Here is a 23,729-nt window from a genome sequence, read left to right as displayed (position 1 = left end):
ATTTCCATACAAATAAAATCTTGTAACATATAATCCTCAATGGTGGTTAGCATACTGATTTTAAATTCGAGAAGTTAATTTTGACAGTGAAGTAAAACAATGTACTACTATATTTTGCATGAAAAATCTTATCTTTCCAAGGAATTAGTAATCCGTATATTAATTTTTCTATTTATATTTTTTTTAAACAAATAGATATCCTTTTCGATTTCTAAGGAAATATTAATGTTGTACTTTGTCTTTTTGCGATCGCGTAGTTTTCTTCCCTGCGCCTGTCAATCCTCGACAACTAACAATTAATCCTCGATTTAATAGAAATGGGATTGAAAAATAGCCGATTCAAATAGAAAACGGAGACAATAAAACTTATAAAAATACGAGATTTTTTTTTTCTTTGGCGAATCGACAATTGTATCTACTACAGCTAGCAAGGACAGTTGATTTGAGGTTGCTGGAAGAAAGCAATTGGCCTCAAAAGGGATGAAAGCTGGGACTCAAAAGGAAGCAATGGATGCTTCAAAGTAAATGAAATTTTGTGGGTGTCCCTTTGTCCGATAACTGACTGATATATCAAATAGATACCCACGTTGTCTTTAAGTATCCAAGAAATTATTGTTTGTCTCTCAGTATCAACAAATAAAATATATACGGGATTCATATTTACCTTTTCCAAGATCGATAGTAAAGATTAGAGTAGTTAATTAAATTAAAGAAAATAAAATATATAGGCCTCACTTTCGTCGTCATGTTGACCTATTTTCAATATATAAAGAGTTTTTATTATGTATAGGATAATAATTATATATTTAATCAAGGCTTGTGCGTGTATTGAAACTTGTCGTTTCATATGAATTTGAGTTTTGAATTATTATTTAAAAACCTCTAATTTTGTATTTTATTATAAATATGTTCGAATTCTTGATAATCGAAAAAGATAAAAAGTTGTGTGAGACGGTCTCACAGGTCGTATTTTGTGAGACGAATATCTTATTTAGGTCATCCATGAAAAATTATTACTTTTTATTGTGAATATCTGCAGGATTAACTCGTTCCAATTCTCACAGATAAAAATTCGTGAGACTGTCTCACAAGAGACCTACTCATCATAAAATAGGTACGACGTCCTATAGATTGCATTTAAATCGATGAATTTGAAAGAAGATATTTTAATTTATAAGAGACTTTGACTTTTTGCTTGGACGAATAACTTTGCATTTGGATAATTTGATTGATGGATCGATTTCAAATCCATAATAACAAATCAATTGATTTATTGGGAGAAATAGTTCGACGCTGAATTTCAAATATCAATTAGTTATTTTTCAGTCATACGATATTTTTCAAATCCTCTAAATACGAAGTCGTTTCAAATATCTTCTTATTCAAATCATGCCATCTAAACACAACATTTGAGAATTTAAAATCCGTGTCAAGCAGATTTATCTAAGTAAAAACAAAAAATTAGTTATATATGATCGATTTGAAATTTTATCCCAGCTAGAAACTTCTGTTTTACCATTACATGAATCTGAATACAAAGTGATTCCTATTGTTTATTCCCAACATCAATAAATAAGTGGTCCATATATCGATAATTGATGTAGGAGTAATTAAGTGAAACCCCAATCTTTTAATCAAACTGACAGACATACTTTGCATCACGGATGCAATTAATAACTGGATTAATTAATGTCAGCGTGGATTTACGATATTTAAACAAATTAATCATCACCCTTAATTACATTAATGTTTAATCACTACACAATTAAATATAGTATATCACGAAGGATTCCATGTTTGCTGAGATGTTAAACGCATTAATTTAGTTAGTAATTTATAAACATCAATTATTGGATTAGTTTAGATTCCCCTCTGACTACTTTTCTGTTCGTTTCTAATCAAAACTTATGGGTGTTTGTTTATGGCAAAAACTTGTGTGAGACGGTCTCACGGGTCGTATTCGTGAGACGGATCTCTTATTTGGGCTATCCATGGAAAATTATTACTTTTTTATGCTAAGAGTATTACTTTTTATGGTGAATATGGGTAGGGTTGACCCGTCTCACAGATTAAAATCCATGAGACGATCTCACATGAGACCCACTCTTGTTTTATATAATGGATGGAGACAAAGATTCATGTATTTATTTATTTAGTTTTGAGGTTTGATAGTCTTTAATCAAATGTATATCACTGATGTACGTTTTATTTTGATTCTCAAATTTTTTTTTAAAAAAAAAAAATCGAGGGTTCGTGTTCTTGGATAAGAAGCATTTCTAGGACAACCAAAATTCATGCATTGCATGCCCATCGATGCGCGCGGATTCAAATTTCGAGCGAGTTGGCTGAGTATTATAAATCATGATAATTTCTTTTTGGAATTTTCTGTCAAAAGTGAGAGCGTAATATCTTACAATATACCTTTTGCAGTGTACCACCACATGCTTTGTTTTTGAAATTATTACCGCATAATTACAAAATAATACCAAGTTCTTGTGCAACTGAGACATGGAACTTTCTTGTTCGGTGCTGACAACACTAAGCAACACAGTTTAATTTGACGTGTCTTTTCCCATTTTCCTATTCGAAAGGTACTCTTGGAAATTAATCCAACATGTACAAGGAATTTCATCAGATTTATCTGTAGTGTAAAGTGTGGAAACAGCATTGTAAAAAGAAGAGTAGAATCTCTAGGATATGTAGATAGAAAAGAAAAGGGGAACTTTCCAAAGACACGAGGACAATGGAGTCAATGCCAATTATATATGGATGCAAAGAGGCATCTCTTTTTCTAGCTCTGTGCACGCCCACCCAATTTATTCAGTAAAGGTTAAAAAATTGGAATTAACTGGGGAGAACTGGATATATAAGAATAATTACTTTGGATATTATAGCCAGATTTATATATCATTTAATAGAATAATATCAAACTTTTTAGGATGTGAACAAATGCAGACATTATTGGTTTTTCTTCACACTGTTATTTTTATTGAATTTTCGATAAAGAGGTTTATATGTCACAAGATAAACATCAAATATATATGTCGTCCACATGTTTAATTTCTTAAGAATGGTTTATTAACCGCATTTTAGCCAGGGAACCAAGAAATCATTGTCTGACATTCCAAATATTTCCCTCTATTTAATCAAATCGTGGTTCACTAGAATCTCCTAGCTTAATTTAGTTTTGGATCATTTTCAGTTTTACTCCTACACGTGGAGCCGTGATCTTCTTATACGTAAAACATAAAACCAAACAAAATTGGACGATGAAATCTCTAATTTGTCCCATAATATGATTATGGCCAAAATCAACAAGTTTGACACGAGGTGAACAAGACCGAGTCGCAACAAATCTTCTATACAAAAAAATAAAGTCAGAGTCTATGAGATTGATTCAAGTCATACCTCATTTCGGCGCGGTAGTACACAAAGAAACCGAAGCTGAGACCATACGCGACGCCCACCAAGATTGGCATCCCTGATCACACATCAAACAACAAATCTTCGCCGTGAGGGATATTTCCCAAACATAATTGCCAAGAAAATGCACAATAAATGCTTAAAATATCACCATATTTTGGGAGTTTTGAAGGATAATTTGGGAAGCATGAATACTCCAACTGAAGAAACATGGAACAAATCACCAGCCCACTTCCAAATTTCTCCCTCACCACTCTCTCCCTCATGTCTAATGACCAAAATCCAGCAATCCCGTCGAGAAAATCTTCCATTACAACCTTCAAAAACAAAAACCCCCCAAGCCAAAGAGCAATCTTTGCCAGTTTTCTGATCCTTGAGCTCATCTCTACCAAGTTGACGACACAAGCAGACATATACAGAGGGATCCAGAAGTACCAATCTTAAAGATCAAACAGAATTAGCGGAGGTAGCCGTACAGAGAATTAATTAGGAGAGCAGTAAAGTTTTTTGTCACCTGGATCGTCGAACTGGAAGTACGTCGATATAGCGAAAAGGGCAGCCATTAATCGGGAGCAAACTTCTACAGATTTTGTAGTGTCCGAACCCATCAGATCCTCTCTAATCACTTCCTGTTAACTTTGTTCAGATCTATCTCATTCTTGACCACGATTTCCTCACGCAAAAGTCAAACATCGAGTTGACTTTTTAACATTTGTTCCTTCTTTTCATTAACCCAGTGTACTCAATCAAATGTGCCTATAATGAATCCTCATTCTTTCATTTTTTTTTTTAATTCTTCAAGCGGCATTAATTGTCTTTGTGTCCTAATTTTAACAAAGCTTCTTCTATCCACGTCTCGTCCACCTTGTGCTTCGATTCTGCCGATATGGTACGTGGCATGAAAAATCCCTATGTCTTCGTATCACGTAAACGTCTCCTCTACGAGAATATATACAAAATTAAGGAGTAATAAAAACCAATGACAAATATTATTAGACATTTTTGTACGTCATGTTCTTGAAATTGAAAATCATGTCATTCTGAGATATCCATTCTTTATTAAGTTTCACATGTCTGCATCGTTGTTTTAATATGGTCCTTTCTCTAGCACATTAACTTTGATGATGGAGCTCTGGAGTTTTCTTCTCTACGAGGGCAAAAATTAAAAATATAAAATGGGAGGTGCATAATAGTGGTTGACAAAAACTTGTGTGAGGCGGTCTCACAGATCGTTTTTTGTGAATCGTATATCTTATTTGGGTCATCCATGAAAAAGTATTACTTTTTATGCTAAAATTATTATTTTTTATTGTGAACATCGATAGGGTTAACCCGTCTTACAGATAAAGATTCGTGAGATCGTCTCACAAGAGATCTACTCACAGTAGAAAGTTAATAAATTTTGATATTTTAAAATGCAATTCCAGATTGAGTTTGAATGGGGCTAGTGTTTATAGGCCCAACAAAATGTACAAGTTATTTCAAATATGAACTCAACCAGGTTTAGGTTACATTTGAAATTTGGGTAACATAGACCGGCCCATGCATTTGTAAATATTATAAAGTTTTTTTTTTCTCGAGTGCGCGAGGAATTTATTGTATTGATACTCTCTCATCCCAACTTGAAATTTTAATGTTAGATGAATTATAAGTCCTTAGTTAAAATATATTTACAAATGTTTCATGTTCATAATTTTTATACTTTAATTAATTTAATGAGATGTTAGTATAAAGATTATACCCTCACGCTATATTAAAAGGTCTAATTTTAATTTGACTATATGAGATCCATATATTCTTAGGAGTGAGTCTCATGTGAGACCGTCACACGGATCATAATCTGTGAGACGGGTCAACCCTACACATATTCACAATAAAAAGTAATATTCTTAGTATAAAAAATAATACTTTTTCATGGGTGACCCAAATAAGAGATTCGTCTCACAAATACGACCCGTGAGACCGTCTCACACAAGTTTTTGCCTATTCTTAGAGACTCCACATGCCCAAATGATTTGGACCAGTTAAATTTCGCATTAACAATTAACTATAGATACTTAGTTTAGCAAGCTTTTCAACTTTCGAAACATCCCTCATCACATTCCCAAATTATTATGCTGAAACAAATATCTAAGGCTAGACCTCTTTGGTACTCGATTATTTAAAACACCAAATAAAAAACAGTTGCGGTTTATTCCAATTGTACGTTAATATATAATTTATGTGTTTTTTTAAGATATTTCTTGAAATATACTACCCATCAAATTTAATAAAAACTCATATAATATCATCTCACATGTCAATTTTGTGAGACATATCATTCATTTGATTCATTTTTATATAAAAAAATATTATGGTAATACAGAGTGGACGTAACATCAAGCTAAATTGTAGTATTCTAAATAAAAAAAGTAAAATATATAGTTTGGTAGAGTGTAATTATTGCTTCAGATATAATTTTTTAAAGGTAGCAGAAACCATACGTGTCGTCGGTGAGGCATGATGAAGATATATGAAGTCGCCTTTGAAGTAAATAAATTGAAGAAGAAAATGTTCAAAAAAAATTAATTTTAATATTACAATTACAACTTTTAATATTACGCAATACGTCGATACACACCTCTATCATTGAGCATAGTTGTTCTGCATAAATTCAATAATATATATATATTTATATAGTATATATATATTCATATATATATATATATATATATATATATATATATATATATATATATATATATATATATATATATGTAATTTTTGCACGCTAACTTTCACCAACAAAGAATCGATATACACCGCCCGGCGGGTGAGTAAGATGTCAAAGTTTACTAATTTAAAATTGAATATTTGTTGATTTAATAGATAAACTGCACGTGTACAAATTTTTTAGTCAATCTATCCTCCATGGGAATACTCTTCTTTATATCCAACACCTTTTTGTTAAATTAGTTTCTTATATTTTAATGAAAATTGATATCGTATATTAATGTTTCAAATGCTAATATTTTACATCCGAGAAAAGCACTTGAGATATATTATATATAAAAAAAAAAAAAAACACTTCAAGTATAACATATAAGAATCATAAATTTTCTACACTTGTCATTACAGCCAAAATATTGAATTCAATTCAATTTCAATAATGATCAAATCATGTTGAAATTTTATATATAATTTTTACTATCAAACTTTGTTTTAAATCAAAAAAATCTAAAATCACTCCCATTTGCTTCTCAAAATAATTACCTCTCTCTATAATTAAATTTTACTGTTCTTGTAAGAAACCAAGAATATTCAACACTTAGTTGTCAAAAAAACTCGCTCATATTATAGTAATATATACTCGACAAAATTTCTTTAAAGATAACCCATTATTTTCACCAGTCAATACCAAATTCTACAACGAAGCAAATAATTTTAATTTTCACATTATTGTATAATTTAATCAAACTTATAATCGATCGTGTAGATGCACACATAAAAAAAATAGACATGCTAAATAAATCGTGGAATATTTTTTGAACTATACACTTATATATATTTGTAATATGGTACATCTTGCTAACAATTGCTTCTGAAATCTCATAATGCATGTATTTAATTTTGTCTAGAAGAAAGGAAAAAAATAACTTATTCAAGAAGAAGCAACCGAAGAATAATTTAATCAATCTAACAACCCAAGAAAGGATTCTTCTCCGATATGTTACCCGCATGACGCAGCCCCAACGTCAATGACACGTCACCCGCACTAACCCCAAGCCCCCTGAGGGTTGACTCCACGTCTGCATGATTCCGGCTTGGAGCGTCGGACTCGTGCATTGCCGGAAGAGGCGGCGCCACCGAGTGGGAGGCGGTGAATGGCATGTTCCCGCTAATCATGGCCTGGGTTTCCGGGAAGCGTTGCCTACTAATTTCCATTAAGGAAGGATCGTTTTCGGTGGCACTGATTTCTGATCTTTTGCCAGGAGGAGGAGTGAATACGGCGGCGGCGGGAGTAGTGGCCGAGTGAGGCGTCGGAGTTTGTGCATTAGTACTGATGTGGGCACCTGCAGCGCTGCTGCTGCTGCTATGGTCCCGCTGACTTTCTTCTGCCTCTTCTTTGGATTCTTGTTGATACATCTCCTCCACCATGGGTTTCCATAACCGTACCCTGGCATTAATAAACCAGTTTGAAACCTGCTAACAATACAAAATCATTAAAAGTAAAAACATTAAACACGTGTCTATAAATATATATAAACCTAAGATTCCAACTGGGTGGTGGGTTTAATGATAATAATGACCAAGGAATTTTAAGATGCAACATCCTAAATGTCTGCCAGCCATTTCGGCTCTCGATCCGGCAACATGATCATGATCGATCAATGGATAATTAACTGGTGATCACCACTAGCAATTGTTTTTATCAGTTTAAAGAAGCACGTCGACGACTCAACCAAAGAAACACATGTTGACGATAAGTTTGTCAGTTTTAAATGTTATGATCAGCAAAATTACAAATGTTAATTAAATCGCTACTTAATCAAACTGTTTCTCTACAGTAGGACTTAAAAATATATACTAGATTCTTTTGATAAAAAAATCCCTTGATCTTGTGGTAAAAACGAGGCCTTAACATCCAAGAATACCGGGCCAAAATCCCACTTGGTAAAAAAAAAATATTGCGACCCTCTATTATTTTACATTTTCCATCTACGTACCATGAATTGATTGGAGGATTATAGGAAATCATTGAATCTAAATATGGGTGCAGTTTTCAGTCAGCGATGCAGGCTGAAAGGACACTAAATTGTGTGGTACTGCCTCAATCCCATGCATGCGTACGGAAGGAGTGGAAATTACAATGATATGTAGACCACTGCAAACTTTCATTTCTTACACAGTTACACTCCTGTACTACAAATAATTATCATGAAAGCATCCAAATAATTAATCGAAAGGATGGAGTTGCCTAGCCTTTTATTTCAACAGCAACAATTATTACATCAATATTTGCAAAATTCCATCCAAAAAGTTTCCCAGTACAGTTTGGGATATGATATGGGTATAATTTTTACTGTGCGCCCGTACACCCCCATCGATCCCATTTAACGATCAATATGCCTTTTAAATTCATGATTACCACTATTGAAGATATAGCATGCATGTGGTCATTTTACAAGCTAAATCAAGATATAACAACCATGCATGCACTAACTAAATTTGTAAAGTGATATTAGCAGGTTTTTAATATACTTGTTTCTCGATATTCCTATATGTTTATGCGTGCCAGCTACCAGTTTTCCAAAAAAAAAAAAAGGGAATGCGAGCGTGAAAGAGAAAGAGAGAGAACCAATTAGAATACCTGGTTTCTTGATAAGCCAGTCTGTCGAGCCAGCAGATGCTTATCTGCATCACCAGGGTACCTGAGACGACGATACACATCAGAAAAGAAAACGACATCACTCGTTAGATTCCAACCCTAAACAAATTAAAGTGACAACCAAACTTTAACCAAGTATTGGATTTATGCAGCAAGAAAATACTCCCATATACAGTAAATAATACTTTTTTTATGTTTCTTTTTAATTTGTTTTTGCTACATGAACGTGACAATCTATCAGAGCATGCAGATGGAGTACATAACAGATGCAGAAGGTTCAGAATTGAAAAGGGCAGTTGCACGCCTCTCCTTTCTTCCATCTATTGACGACGTAGAACCCACCAAGAAATTTTACTCAATGTCGTGAAGGGAAAAAAGTAATTAAGCGAAATTATACATAAATTTTTTAATCCAGAGCCATTTAATTTATTTAAAACAACATTTCAAAACTTCCCTTTTCATCGTTCGCCCAGAACACATATATTTCAAATAAAATCCAATTTCTTAGAATAATAATTACTCCACACACACACACACCTAAAATTATACATAACTTTTGAAATTACCAATCTACCCCAAATACACTTTATTTTCAAAAAAAATTTGAGATAGTTTGTAATCTCAAAAGTAATGTAAGCATGAGTAACCTTCATGGTACATATATAATTTCTCATATATAAAAAGTAATTTAGTGACATTAATCTTATCATATGTTATACTGACTGAGTGCGAAAAATTTGATGCATTAACAAATATATCTGGCAAAATACCTAAGCAGGTCGTTATTTTGTAGTATATATAATAGCACAGAGATCAGATCTCCAGTTGCAAAAATTGAGTCTGTTAGACAAATTTTGTACGAAAATATTTGTATATAGGAGGAATGATGCGCCCGAGAGAAATTTCACAAAATGAGGGTGAAGGAAAGGAGAAGTTAGTTTCACCTAATTTTTTTATTAAAAAAGTTGAAAGGAAAACAACAGGCGCTGTAATTTGAGTACCTTTAAACGACAATAACCAAAAATAAAAGACCCAAAAAGAAAAAGAAAGAAAAAAGAAAAGGCTGAATAATTGCATGCATCAAGATTTGTCTCGTCATAGAATGCCACGATAATGATTAATTTCTTTAGTGATTAAATGCTTCTCCTGATCCAATAATAAAGCATGATTCATTCTGGTTTTATGCAGTCTGCATAAAACCAGAATGAAATTTAAAAAAATTGTGAGAAAAGGTGAAGTAAAATACGTACGGATGCAGAAAATGCTCGAAAAGCCATGCTCTCAAAATGTTCACAGATCTTTCAGGCAAGCCTCTTTGAGGTCTCCATGCTTCTTGTTCCATTATTCCCATATGATGAAATGCTCTTTGTTGCCTCAGGCTTTGTTCAAGAATTCTCAGCCTCGGTGTCTCGCCTTTCGTTATGCACGATGTGCCGGCATCTTTGTCGCCTAAAAGTTCACATGTCTGCTTTATTTGGGCTGAAATAGCGTCTTTCAGGCACCGAAAATGCCGAGACATCGCCTTCTGTGCGAGACAGGTGTACGGAACCGCCGCCCCAAAACCCATCACCATGTCGAATGAGTTCACAACCATTTGCATTTGCTGGCAGTAGTGATTGTATCGTCTATCCACCTGGCCGGAAGAAGAAAACATTACTTGGGCTGTACATTTCCAGAGAGCAACAAATAATTCCGAGAGAGATGTTAATTAATTAATATTACAATGGTAATAATTTTTGTGTGATAAGATTCCTGCATTTTAAATATGACAAGATTTTGGGGAAAAAAATTAATTTCTTGCTTCTTAATTGATTTAAGGATTTTAGTTTTATTTCAAATACAGAGAAAGGCCAAGATACGACATATAATAATAACTGGATGAATCAGAGCCTGGTGCAGTGAAATGATTGTTGATTTCAAGGAAAGAATATCTTCGTCACATTTGAAAATGCAATATTTTCTCAATACAAACCAAGAACATATATTACATATTATATAGAGTTATTATGTTTAAATATAATATTCAAACACCGTGTTATTAGAAAAGAAAACTATAAAGTAATTAGCGATCTTGGATCATCAAATATTTTCTTGCTGAACGTTCAATTTCATTCTGCCGGTGGTTGCTTAGTCTCGATTCTTTTGCCAAATGAAAACCTGCATACTCTAATCATACCCCACAAATATAAAAATTTAGTACGCAGTTAAAAGTATTGAATTTACTTTCATTTGTATAGAGTTGCCGGACTTTTCTGTATCCCGACAGAGTAAATAAAGAAGAGAGTGAAAGATATTACATGCCTCGTCTTGCATGGACAATAGTTTGACCTTTTTTTTCTGATGCTCAACCCTGTCAGCGGCTGATAATGGAGGGAGATCTTTTGAAGGAGAGGATGAATTCCCACCACCTGCAGCTCCGCCTGAACTAGGGTTTGTTTTGAATTTGATTTTCTTGAACTGACCCCTACCGACGCTACAGAACTCTTCCAGCAACTCTTGAGCTGCCTTGGAGTACTTTGAATTTCGTAGAATATTGACCGCTCCAAAATGAGACCCCAGACCGACGTGCGACTGGTGGTTCTGATCAACTCCGCCTTGAAAACACAACGTCCCGCCACCGCCGCCGCCTGCAACCATATTCTTGAACCGATATGTTGCAGAAGTTGATCCTCCCCCCTTCCCGAAAAACAACATCCCTCCGTCTTCCATCCTCATTTCTTCGGCCTTTGCAGCTTCGAATTGTTGTAATGAAGAAGATAATGATAAAGAAAGCCCTTGTCCTTCCACAACTCCTGGAATCTCATTAGGGTTGGTTATGTTTCCGCTGTTTGGAATCCACGCGAATTGGCCGTAGCCGCCGCCTGGCGCATTATGAAAAGCTTGGAGATTTGAAGGAGAGGAAGAATGATTTGGAAGCAGCATGTGAATAGTCGAAGAATTAGGAAGAGGATTTTGCGACCGAGATGGTGAAGGTGACCTTTGCTGCTGTGGATTCATCAAGAAAAGCTGCATGACTGCCGCTGAATCAGCATTAATGTTTGAAATCTGATTATGCTGATTCTTGGAATCTCCGAGTCCACCACAACCGACGATCGCTTGCCGGTGTAGGAACCAATCGGCAGCGGAGGCGGGCCCGGTAGGAGGAAAAGTTCTGCGAATTCGATGCTCCTGCGAAATCTGATTCTCCAGCAATTCAGTAGCCGTTCCGACGCCACCCGAGGGGAAATTGAACATTTCTTGTAACATACCCGCAGTTTCATAAACCGGAAGAACTCCTCCGGATTCTTCTTCTTCTTCCATGCCGACTAAAGGCGGCGGTGGTTCGAATCCTTGCATCCTCAGTTTGTCCTTCCGGATCTGCTGCGCCATGTGCTGCGGCTGTTCTTGTTGGGATCTCTCGAATGATCCATTCGAGAAGCTAAAGGTACCAGCTTGATGATAATCCTGGGACATAGATTAATTCAACAAACTTTGCAGCTTTGCTTGTCCGAATATCGAATTGAATCATAACCTCTTATTCGTGAGTACTTAACACAAACTGGTGTTGGAGGCGTTGCTATTCCCATATCACAGTCTTCTTCTCCATCTCCACTTCTTTCAGTAAAACACAGCACCAGCTCCTGGCTCCATCAATGGATCCATCAAGACACAAAACTTAAACCCATCACTTAAATATACATATTGAAAAAAAGAAGAAAGAAATTCAATCAAAGAAAAGAATAAAAAGGGAAGCCAGAAGTAAACTAAAGTGAAAGAATCAAAACTTAATCACTCTTTTAATTCTTCTGTCGTTTGAAAATTCAGCTTTCTGAATTCGAATTAACACATACCTCCCAAAATTTATGCAGATTTATCGAATTAGAGAATATCACACATCGTTTTCTTCTCTGTGGAATTTGAATTTTTTTAAAACAGTTCTTCTTTTCTCTGAGAGGAGTACTGTCTGCTGTTTCTGAGGTGTCTTTTCAGTCAGGGTGAAGATCACCTGGCATAGAATTTGCAGAGGGAGCGATCTTCTTCTCAGCGATCGCCTTCTTGAAAGAGAAGAGCAATAATAAAACAACTCTTTTATATCATATATATCAGATATACAAAAAATATTATAGCAAATATATATATATATATATATATATATATATATATATATATATATATATATAAAGTTGTCTTCTTTAGTACGAATTTAGTTAGACGATGTGAATATTTATAATTTAGGTTCAAATTTGTGTGAGACTGTCTCACGGGTCATATTTTGTGACAGAGATATCTTATTTGAGTTATCCATGAAAAAAATATTACTTTTTATGCTGAAAATATTACTTTTTATTTTGAATATCGGTAGGGTTGATCCGTCTCAGAGATAAAAATTCGTAAGACCGTCTCACAAAAAGCCTACTCTTATATCTAACACATATCATGCATTGCACACATAATTTTTATTCATGGAATTTTTTTTTAAAAAAAAGTTTGATTGATTGAATTTAGGATATCTCAACTGATTACATATTTTATTGTTGGAAATTAATTTTTAAAATAGGTGCGTTAATAATTTTTTTTAGTTGTTTTTAACAAATTATTTTTGTTTCTCAAATATAAATATATTTTAATTACAAATAAAATATATTTAAAAATTTATGTGATTAAATTATTATGATAATTTTCTAATTAATATTAAAAAAAATTCATTTAAAATTGAACTTCTTAATACCAAGCTTCTAATTATCTCTTGATCAATCTCCGTCAAAATATTAAAATTTACTTTTCATAAAGGTAAAAATTTGTGTGAGACGGTCTCATAGGTCGTATTTTGTGAAATGTATTTTTTATTTGGGTCATCCGTGAAAAAATATTATTTTTTATGTTAAGAGTATTACTTTTTATTGTGAATATCGATATGATTGACCTGTCTCACAGATAAAGATTCGTGATACAGTCTCACAAAAGACCTATTTTTTCATAAAACCGTCATCAAACATTAAATTAAAATTTTAATTATATTATTTTAAGAATATTATTATAATTTTTTATATGGGTCAAGTATATGCTATAATTTTAAGCCTTAAGGTACGTAGTAGATTTATTACAGTGTATATGCAGATTATTAGTTATGTGGTACTACTTAAGGTTGCTTTTACTATTATATCTTTTTTCCCCTAAAATAAAGTTCACTAATTTTGATAAGGATTAACTTTGTTAATTCTCTGATAAAAGGCATTCTTTTTAGTAAATATATAGCAATACTTTACTGCAATAATTAATCATAATATGTCTTTTAGTAGGTCTCATTAATCTAAATCTGTAAAATAGATTGACCCGGTCTATACTTACATAATATTTTACGTAAAAAATAATAGTTTTTATAATTAGTCAGGTTGTCTTAGAGTAATATTGTACAGTAATATGAAACTTACGTTTTTTTATATAGAAAAGAAAAAATGATCGGTCCCTCGCCTCTATATTGGGTCCGCTGTTGACAGAAAGCTAACGTTTGTTTAACTACGTACGTACAGGGATCCATAGTTGATAACTGCCCCTATATACACAAATTTTTATTATTTTTGTTTACTTAGATATAACTCTAAGTCGTTATCTTTCGATTTTTATAAATACATGCATGATTAGTATAATCTCATCCAAAAGACCTCTCCAGATTGAAACGCGATTGATAGTTCAAAAACTAATATCAAATGCTATATATATAATTTTTGTTACGATTTGTTTTTTCAGAATATATGAAATCACGACTTGTTTAATTTTCTTTTGTCGACCTAATTACAGTAGCTAGTACTGGTGGTTGCATCGAGTAGCTCTGTCTCTCTTATATCCACTCATCAGCGTATATATATTATGATTAATATCATATCCTTTTAGATTTTTATTTATTACTCTTTGCTAGAGTTGGCTCCACATGTGCCTCATATTTATTTTGATTTCCCAAATTGCATAATATTCGAATGAATATAGGTTATTTTCTCAAAAGCCATACGAATAAAATTATTCGACATATTTCCGTTAATTTGATTATTAAAATTGCAAAGAAACAAAAATACATGACCATATGCAGTTTTTCCTCTTATATTTTTTGTATTGTGATAATGAAAATAATGTAATTTTACATAAGATAAAAGAATATTGAGTGAGTCTAATGCGAGACCGTTTCACGGATCTTAATATGTGAGACGGGTCAACCTACCGACATTCATAATAAAAAGTAATATTGTTAGCATAAAATGTAATATTTTTTATAGGATGACCCAAATAATAGATCCGTCTCACATATACGATCCGTGAGACTATCTCACACAAATTTTTGTCAAAAATATTATGTATCCATGTTCACGTTCAATAATTATTTATATGGAGTATATATAGATTAAGATTTCAAGATTTATACATAATCATTACAAACAGCTCGCATAGGGTATCTAGAATTCCTTAGCATCTCCATACATATATATATATATCCTCTGTCGCTTTCTCGTCTATAAAATAAACCATAGCCAACCACTGTTTAATGTGGAAAAGTACTGATAAAATTGACATCACTTTAGGGGGTCTCTACTTTATTTGAAGCAAAAGAAAAAAAAAACATATATGTTGTGATTGAAATGGTAAGATCGATGCAACAGCAGCAGTACTAGCAGTGAAAGAGAAAGAATGGTTAACAAGGGTTATCTAATTTGTACGAGGAAGCGTCAACGTTAATTAATTTGCATGGGATCGAATAGTTATTGTGTTTTTCCCAATGGAGAATGGAAAAGGAAATGTTATGATACAAAGCAAAAGCGAAAACACACTGAAGTCCCCATCCAAGTAAAAAACAAAGCACAACCACTTCCCCATCAACGTTACCCCATTTTTAGGGCAGATCAAGTCATTTGCTTTGATATCAGTTTTTGTTAGGTTATGAGCCCTTAAATGTCATTTTTAGTCATTTGTGTAGTGATATTTTAGTCTTGTTTGTTTCGTTTAATCAATTATAGTTATTTAACTATGTTCTTTTATTAATTTTAGTCATATTCGGCAAAATCGTGCAATAAATGATTAATTTTTAGTTAAAATTTATAATTGTCTTGTTAAATACAAGCTCATATCTCGAAAAAACATTTTAACCAGGTACTTACAAAATTTTTGTTAGAGTAGATGTCTTGCAAGCCAATGGTTGGCTAGAGAATTTATTGACTCAAGTGTAATAAAAAATTTCACACACCAACACACATGCATTGCTAAAATGAATGTTTTGTATATTTTCTTTGCCCTTTTGACATTAATTATATTATTATTTTCGCCTCGATGCTCGCTTTTCTTCCAACTTTTAGGCAGATAATTCACATAACCCAACTTTATTATTCTGTGACCACAACACCACTTGGGGACCTTCATTTCACGAACCGTGATAAGTTTTGCTTCGAAGACTTCCCTTTTGCGCAATAAGTCAATCCATTTTTTTTATCCTCGCTAATCGATCATACACGGCTATAATATTTTATCATAAAATCAAAATAAGTCGACGATTGCTTGTAATTGCATATAAAATGAAGTAGAAACCAGCTTAGAAAAGGTACCTTCCACCTAACGATGATGTAAAACATTAACCGACAAAAATTCAAGTTATGGGACGATGTTTAAGCAACATATATTACCTTATGTTTTACTTAGTATTTAAGCCTCCTATGACTTCAGTCTTCAGTGCTCCACCAACCACTCTATTCATCTTTCTTTATTATTTCTCTCTCGTCTATCATTGGTCCGAACCTTATCAATATTACATACCTTTGAGAAATTAGACAACAAATTTAAAATCGCATATCTAATTTTTAATAATAAATTGTAATTTTTTTTATAAAAAAATATCCGACGTATCAAATAAGAATTCTTGCAAGATAACTCGTTCAGTACCTCGACGAAATATTTTATTGATTTTTTAGTTCGTCTAATTTGAAGAATAAAAAATGACCACAGTTTAATTGAATATTATTTGATCTACCCATCGAGAAGTATTTTTTTTTTTTTTTTTTACCGAAACAACATTTAAATTGGACACAAAAGCCAAGAAAAGCAACGCAAACAGTTCTGTCCTTCGATTGGGGGGTCACTCTCTGTTCTGATGGCTTACATTTAAGCGACTGACCAACATTCTCATGGTATGACCCCACTTTTTTCTCCTCCTCATTCACCAATATTAGCCTTTTACTACTAAATTTCGCGATATTCAACAACTTTGAAAATTATGAATTTGTTATCGTTATTATTATCTCAACGTGATTGTGCAGCTTGTATATGATCATGCTCTGCAATAATTTTAATTAAATAGTACATCTGCCACGTTTTGGTTTGATATATGTATGATTAAGAACTACCAAAATTTATAACTAATGATATTCAACAGTTTAAACATCGTGTTTCGATGGAATAATATCATTCTTATTTACAATCACAATAGTTTAAAATTGGTTTTGAACGCAGTACTGTTGACGATTGTGAATAATGCAATGATATTTTGTTTAAGGTGCGTTTTATTTCAAAATATGATATATTTTTTTATAAAAATCTGTCGCCCTTCCAACAATAATTTTACAAAAATATATATAATACAATGCACGAGTGTCATTAAGGATGTTAAAAAAATAAAAAGGATAACATGGGAACAAACAAAAACAAGAGCACAAGTGAGAGAAAGAAAAGAAAGAAGGCATCTACCGTAAAGAAATACGGGCTTTGGCAACTTTGGGGAATGGGGCCATCAAGACAATGAAATGAAATAATTGATAGGTGGAAGATATGATCCCCAAACTGCGGTGGTCCTTGAGGTGGCCCAGGCCGGCCGGCAGGGGTGGACGCGGCCACATGGGACCGGTGGTCCAAGTGCTACCGATAAATTTTGGGTCCACAGACTGGGACAAAACACTATGGTCATCGAGACAAGTATGTCAAAATATCGCAACAATATTAAGTTAAATACTTCAAATTTATCAATCATAAAGAAACTCAGGTTTGTAATGATAAATTTTTATTTGCATGGCATTTAATGAAATAAATAAATTAATCTGACTCAATTGTACAACCTTAAGGATTTTTCTGCCCCATCAGCCATCACATTTCACCATAATTCGGGTTTGAATTATGATCCATAAAATTTGGGGCAGCTATGTTTGGACCAAGGCCCAGTCCAATTTGTCCATTTTGGAAGAGAGAATATATACTGGCTGTTTAAATGCCTGCCTATTAGAAAATTTACTTGCTTTCATGCTGGTGTTAATTAATTAATTTTCAAATAATGATTTAATTATAATTAATAATATAGATGAAAAGTAATTGTCGTCATTCATGCATTAATTTGTGGGCCACCAATCAATAATTAAAATATTATTTTTGTCGATTTTTTCCCATCAGTGACTCATTCTTTTGCCGACTATCTAATCTAACTACAAAATTGTTTTATTAAATTAAATTGTATGATCGTTAGATTCACTTATTATTAAAATAAAAAAATGGCACCTCTTGGGATTTATTCTATGTTTTATTTAACAATACTCCTAATGCACATATAATATATCTTTGGTTAATTGGAATAATTGCACATTGCTTTAAGTTCGAAAAATGGCTGAGAGGCCTTTTACTAGTCATAATTTATCTTGGAATTATGTTTTAAATTGACATCCAATTTTAACAAATTTCTCCTCAAATTAGAGGTGAAGACATATATATTTTTTTTGCATTCACTTTTAATGAAGACCATATATGATTTTAATCGGGGAATATGAATATAATTATGTCGTATGTTAACATTTTATTTAAAATATTTTTGACATCACGATACCACGATCATATTCTTCTCCAAGTTTGGTAACTTTATTGCATTGAAAAATACTATAATATGTACTATCCTATGAACTTCTCTTGTTCAAGGGATTATTTCCTAACAAAGAAACTTTATGTTAATATTTATTCTATTATGTTTATAATAATTGAAGAATTCTATTCGTTCCCTCAGGAAAATTAATCGGTATAAATTTCGTCAGAATCTTTACTTTAAATGGAATGTTTGATTATTTACCTCCAAAATAAAATTAAACACCATCAATTAATTCCCTAAATTCTATATTGTTATATGATAGTTGAGTAAAATATATTGTATTTTAAAATTTTAAATATCTCGCTTCTGATGATCATTTACTTCAATATCAAATTAAATATAATTTAATGACAAAATGTTACATGACCTTACACATAAGTAAATATTATTTTCTCAAAATCAATATGAAATAATCTGTTTGTTCCTTATAATAATTTTTTAAAATATCTACCTAATATATTGACAAAGGAGAAAAAAATGAGCGAGAAAAATAATATCAAATTATATTAAAAGATAAAATTATTTACATTTAACTCGTGTTATCTCGACAATATCTTCGAAATATTTTTTTAATGGAATCTTAAAATTCCGAGCTTTCTGAAAAGAAAAAAATCAAAACTTATAAATTCAAAATTCAGAACCTTCAATCTTTGCTTTAAAGAATCAATTACTTGGTTAGATTTCGTTTCACTCATTCATCCATTCAAGAAAAAAAAGGAGATGTGAATGTCGGCAAGATCGAACGCTTTGTCTAGGTTAACAGTTATGGGTCTTGGCATTTAGCGTACTAATGGTGGGAGAGAAGGGTCTACAAGCAAAAGACCCCACGTCAACAAACGCACAAAATCTTGAAACTGAATCCCCATTTGGATTATCTCCTAATTTTTTACAGAAGGTATTTGTAATCCTTGCATCATATGCCTCTTTAACAGTGGTCAGAACTTTTTGTTCTTGGCTTAGTCAACTGAGCAATGAGCACAGAGTGATTGGATCTGTTTCTGTATCCCTTTATTGTTCTTATGTGGGTTGATTTGTTAGGTGTGTAGAGAGAGAGAGAGATATGTGGGAAATGGAATGTCTTTGGTGTCACCACTCACCACTCTAGTTATTAGTGGTGACTATGGTTTCAGTCGGTGAATGGATTCTTTATCTGATATTGGGTTGATCAGATTCCTTGAAATTCTACAGATTCTTCAATTGTTCGAGGTAAAATCTTCTGGCACGATTTAATTTCATTTACTTTATTCTGTTGTTTTCCCTATTTTTGTTCTTGGTATTGTGGACAAAAAACTTCCCTTACCCAACTATCTAAAAGAACCTTCCAGTATTGAAGAATAAATCTTCATAATTGGATGATCGAAGGAGCTATGTTCAAAAGAGACAAGAACCTTCCCTTAACTTGTAGTCTAGTGTTTCTGTATCATTGAACAGCCATGAAATTTGGTGGATGATTAACTTTCTTGATGGATGAGATTAAGATTGGTTACTTTTATTTGAATTGGGATTCCTGCTGCAGAATCATTGGTTTATTAAGATCACTTGTTGCTTTCTAACGTCTTTGAATTTGAACCTTGGTTTTTGAGATGTTGACTGAAAATCGTCATATTAATTTCCCTGGCTCTTTTTTTTCTGTGTTTTCGCCATTCATAGTCCGGTGGATATAAGTGCCATCCCAGAGTTTGTTAGGAATTTGCATTATGGGGTGGCTAACCAAGATTTTCAAAGGTTCCAGCCACAATATACCGAGAGGGCAATATCAAGGGAAATATGGAGATGATACAATTTGGGAAGGACCTCCTACTTCAACGGTGATTTTTCTGATAGTTTATGAGCTTTACTGTTTTGATCTCTTCTGCATTGTATGAGATATTTTCAGTATCTGATGACGTCGAGTGTTATTTCTAATCTTATTATATATAGGAAAGTTGGTCAGATTTTGACAAGGAAGAAATTGATCGAGCAATTGCCCTTTCTATTGCTGAGAATGAAAAAGGGAAAAAAGTAATAGGTAAGTCAAGATCAAGAAGCTACTAAATCTGTAACCATGAATTTACTACCTGTTGGGGATGATTTTTAGGACGTTGTGATAACCACCTTTTGTTTGGTGGTGTCTGTACGTAATACTCAATCTTTTTTATTAGCTCTAGGATGTATAACAGTCTAATGTTTTTTGGTACGAAGAACGTTGCCCAAGCTCTGGAAGGTTTTTGATGCTTGCAATTTTATTAACTTGCTATTTTTAATGTTCTGCTTAATAGATAGCGAGTCTCATTTGGAAGAAGATGAACAGCTTGCTAGGGCTCTTCAAGAAAGTTTGAATGCAGAATCGCCTCCTCAATCACCTCAACCACCTCCTCGATCATCTCACCTCACCACCTCCTCGATCATCTCCACCTCAACCACCTCCTCAGCTGCTTCCACCTCGATCACCTCCTCGGCTACTTCCACCTCGATCACCTCCTCGGCTACTTCCACCTCAATCACCACGATATGATTACGGAAGTTTATTTCCACCTAATCCATTCCACTATCTTCCAGGATACAGGTAACCACTCTCCTTGTGGTCCAATTTTCATGCCTCTCTATAAGATTTGTATTTACTCAATGAGATTATATATCCATTAGTCAAACCAAGGTCAAATCCACAAAATCAGAGGGGTGCGAGAGTGGATGGGGTGAAGTAGTGAATGGACGAGATTTGTTTTTGTGGGTAAGGGAGTCAAACCCCCAGCTTAGAAACATCGTACATAAAAGTTCCTTAGAAAATTCTTTTTGGCCTTCTATTGGTGCCCTAAGTCAAATTATAAGTAGATCGATAAGTGAAGGAATAAAAATGCAAGTAACTTAACAAGTGCAAGAAAATTGCATTTCCATGCTGCAATTTCCTTCCCGTAAAATAGTTGATTCCAATGACATCTGGAACTGACAGTTTGTGTTGGTAGAATCTGTGCTGGTTGTAACAGTGAAATTGGCCATGGAAGATATTTGAGTTGCATGGGGGCTGTTTGGCATCCTGATTGTTTTTGTTGCCATGCTTGTAATCAGCCAATATCCGATTACGAGGTGTTGAACTAATTCTTAATTGAGTCTTCTGATATTGGTTTTGAGATCATAACTAGATGTTCCTTTTGATGTTGCTTTTATATCTTTGAACTCTGAAGTAAAATCTGTTCCAGTTTTCAATGTTTAGCAATCATCCTTACCATAAATCCTGCTACAAGGACCTGCATCACCCCAAGTGTGATGTTTGCAAAAAATTTGTGAGTGTCTTAACCTTTAGTTTGATGAGAGTTCAATATACAATTTTTCAAGCACACTAAGATCATTGTGAATCCCCTTCGTGTATCATATAAATTATTTCATTTCTGATACAGATCCCAACAAACGTGGCTGGTCTTATTGAGTATAGAGCTCATCCTTTCTGGCATCAGAAGTATTGCCCTTCACATGAAAATGATGGAACGCCTCGCTGTTGCAGCTGCGAAAGAATGGAGGTAAGGTGTCTATAAAATTGTTTTTACATATAAAAAAAAAAAATCGAGGTAAGGTGCAACACAAACATGAAAGAAGAAGAAAGTTCGATGGGAAGCGATCTTCATAATCTCAACATATTATGGGCTATGATATTTGTGAATTCGACATGAAATTGGCCACGATCATGCTCATTCTTAATATACTCGATGTCTCGATCGATGCAAAACTCTCTCTATGCAGCCGGGAGATGCCAGATATTTGATTCTTGACGATGGAAGGAAGCTCTGTCTGGAGTGTTTGGACTCTTCGATGATGGATACTCACGAGTGCCAACCACTTTACCTTGAAATACAAGAATTTTATGAAGGTTTAAATATGAAGGTGGAGCAGCAAATTCCTTTACTCTTGGTTGAGAGACAGGCACTAAATGAAGCCATGGAAGGAGAGAAAAATGTAGGTCTTTTGCTTTATGTATACTGAAGAATTGGTGCAGCTTAACACTTCTTACGAAGATTTGCTGAGTTTCCTTAAAATTTGTTGTGCGAACCAGGGTCATCACCATATGCCTGAGACAAGAGGTCTTTGCTTGTCGGAAGAACAAACCATTAGCACAGTACGAACATCTTTGAAGATCATTCATCCCAAGTATGACTAATTCATGACATTAAATTTATGATGATAGTTTACTATAATTTCAGATTTTGAGGCAACCGAGAATAGGTGGCCATCAAATAATAGACATGTTCACCGAGCCTTATAGGCTTGTTCGTCGCTGTGAAGTGACAGCAATTCTCATCTTATATGGCCTTCCTCGGTAAGATATATCTCCTTAGTTTCCACATGCCTATTCTCGGTGGTTGGAATTCAAGGAATAGTTAAAAGATTCCGTTAATCCAGGTTATTGACCGGATCAATTATTGCCCACGAGATGATGCATGCATGGCTGCGACTTAAAGGTTTTTGTTTTCTTCTTGATTCCACCATTTCTCTGGCATTCAGCTTGAATGACCGGGTCAAACTTAAAACTTAAACTAATTATCCGTTCAGGTTATCCAAATCTAAGTCCGGATGTGGAAGAAGGTATCTGCCAAGTGCTAGCCCATATGTGGTTGGATTCAGAAATTGTTGCTGGTTCTGGTAGTAATATGGCTTCCATTTCATCTTCGTCAGCCGCTTCCTCCTCTTCCTCCTCTCCATCGTCATCATCTAGCTCTTCAAAGAAGGGCAAACGATCCGAATTTGAGAAAAAACTTGGTGAATTTTTCAAGCACCAGATTGAATCAGACACTTCAGCTGCATATGGAGATGGTTTCAGGCAAGGCAACAAGTCTGTGCTCGAGTTTGATCTAAAGAGGACTCTCGATCATATTAAACTCACAGGAAGTTTTCCATGTTAGTTTGCTGGGGTTTTAGTATTAGCAAAATAGGATCAAATATTAAAATTTAAGAAAGTGAAGAAAGTTGCGACTAATGATAAAAATAAGTTGCGCCAATACAGACCTCACACGTTTTGTATCAAAATTACATGTTTACAGGAACGCAGAAAAATTGTTCATGATCTGATGGAAAAAAAAAATTGTTTATGATGAATACATATATGCTTGTTTT

General features: G+C 33.7%; 2 protein-coding genes and 1 pseudogene across 8 annotated transcripts; 1 reads left to right on the top strand and 2 right to left on the bottom strand.

Moving 5' to 3' along the window:
• Positions 1–2,392: 2,392 nt before the first annotated feature.
• On the bottom strand, positions 2,393–4,294 carry LOC140836334 (uncharacterized). 4 transcript variants are annotated; one of them, XM_073201777.1, is made up of 4 exons: positions 3,938–4,291; positions 3,575–3,862; positions 3,409–3,481; positions 2,393–2,641 (listed from the first exon to the last, which is right to left on the bottom strand). In XM_073201777.1, exons 1-4 carry the CDS (start codon positions 4,029–4,031, stop codon positions 2,638–2,640), a joined length of 459 nt encoding a protein of 152 aa, XP_073057878.1. In that variant the 5' UTR covers positions 4,032–4,291; the 3' UTR covers positions 2,393–2,637. The 4 variants fall into 4 exon arrangements, with proteins under 4 accessions (XP_073057878.1, XP_073057877.1, XP_073057876.1 ...); XM_073201776.1 differs by having other exon boundaries at positions 2,395–2,593; positions 3,938–4,293; XM_073201775.1 differs by having other exon boundaries at positions 2,396–2,580; positions 3,938–4,294.
• A 2,631-nt stretch (positions 4,295–6,925) lies between these two features.
• LOC140836332 (BEL1-like homeodomain protein 2) lies at positions 6,926–12,882 on the bottom strand. 4 transcript variants are annotated; one of them, XM_073201771.1, is made up of 5 exons: positions 12,622–12,882; positions 11,120–12,411; positions 10,042–10,424; positions 8,774–8,834; positions 6,926–7,608 (listed from the first exon to the last, which is right to left on the bottom strand). In XM_073201771.1, exons 2-5 carry the CDS (start codon positions 12,242–12,244, stop codon positions 7,099–7,101), a joined length of 2,079 nt encoding a protein of 692 aa, XP_073057872.1. In that variant the 5' UTR covers positions 12,245–12,411; positions 12,622–12,882; the 3' UTR covers positions 6,926–7,098. The 4 variants fall into 4 exon arrangements, with proteins under 4 accessions (XP_073057872.1, XP_073057870.1, XP_073057871.1 ...); XM_073201769.1 differs by having other exon boundaries at positions 11,093–12,411; positions 12,622–12,881; XM_073201770.1 differs by having other exon boundaries at positions 6,926–7,605; positions 11,093–12,411; positions 12,622–12,880.
• Positions 12,883–19,554: 6,672 nt separating this feature from the next.
• LOC140836330 (protein DA1-related 1-like) lies at positions 19,555–23,729 on the top strand (annotated as a pseudogene).

Source organism: Primulina eburnea, chromosome 7 (assembly GCF_022965805.1).
Source record: "Primulina eburnea isolate SZY01 chromosome 7, ASM2296580v1, whole genome shotgun sequence".
Classification (NCBI taxonomy): domain Eukaryota; kingdom Viridiplantae; phylum Streptophyta; class Magnoliopsida; order Lamiales; family Gesneriaceae; genus Primulina; species Primulina eburnea.
Note: the sequence above shows the minus strand (reverse complement) of the source record. Positions and strands in the feature narration are given on the sequence as shown.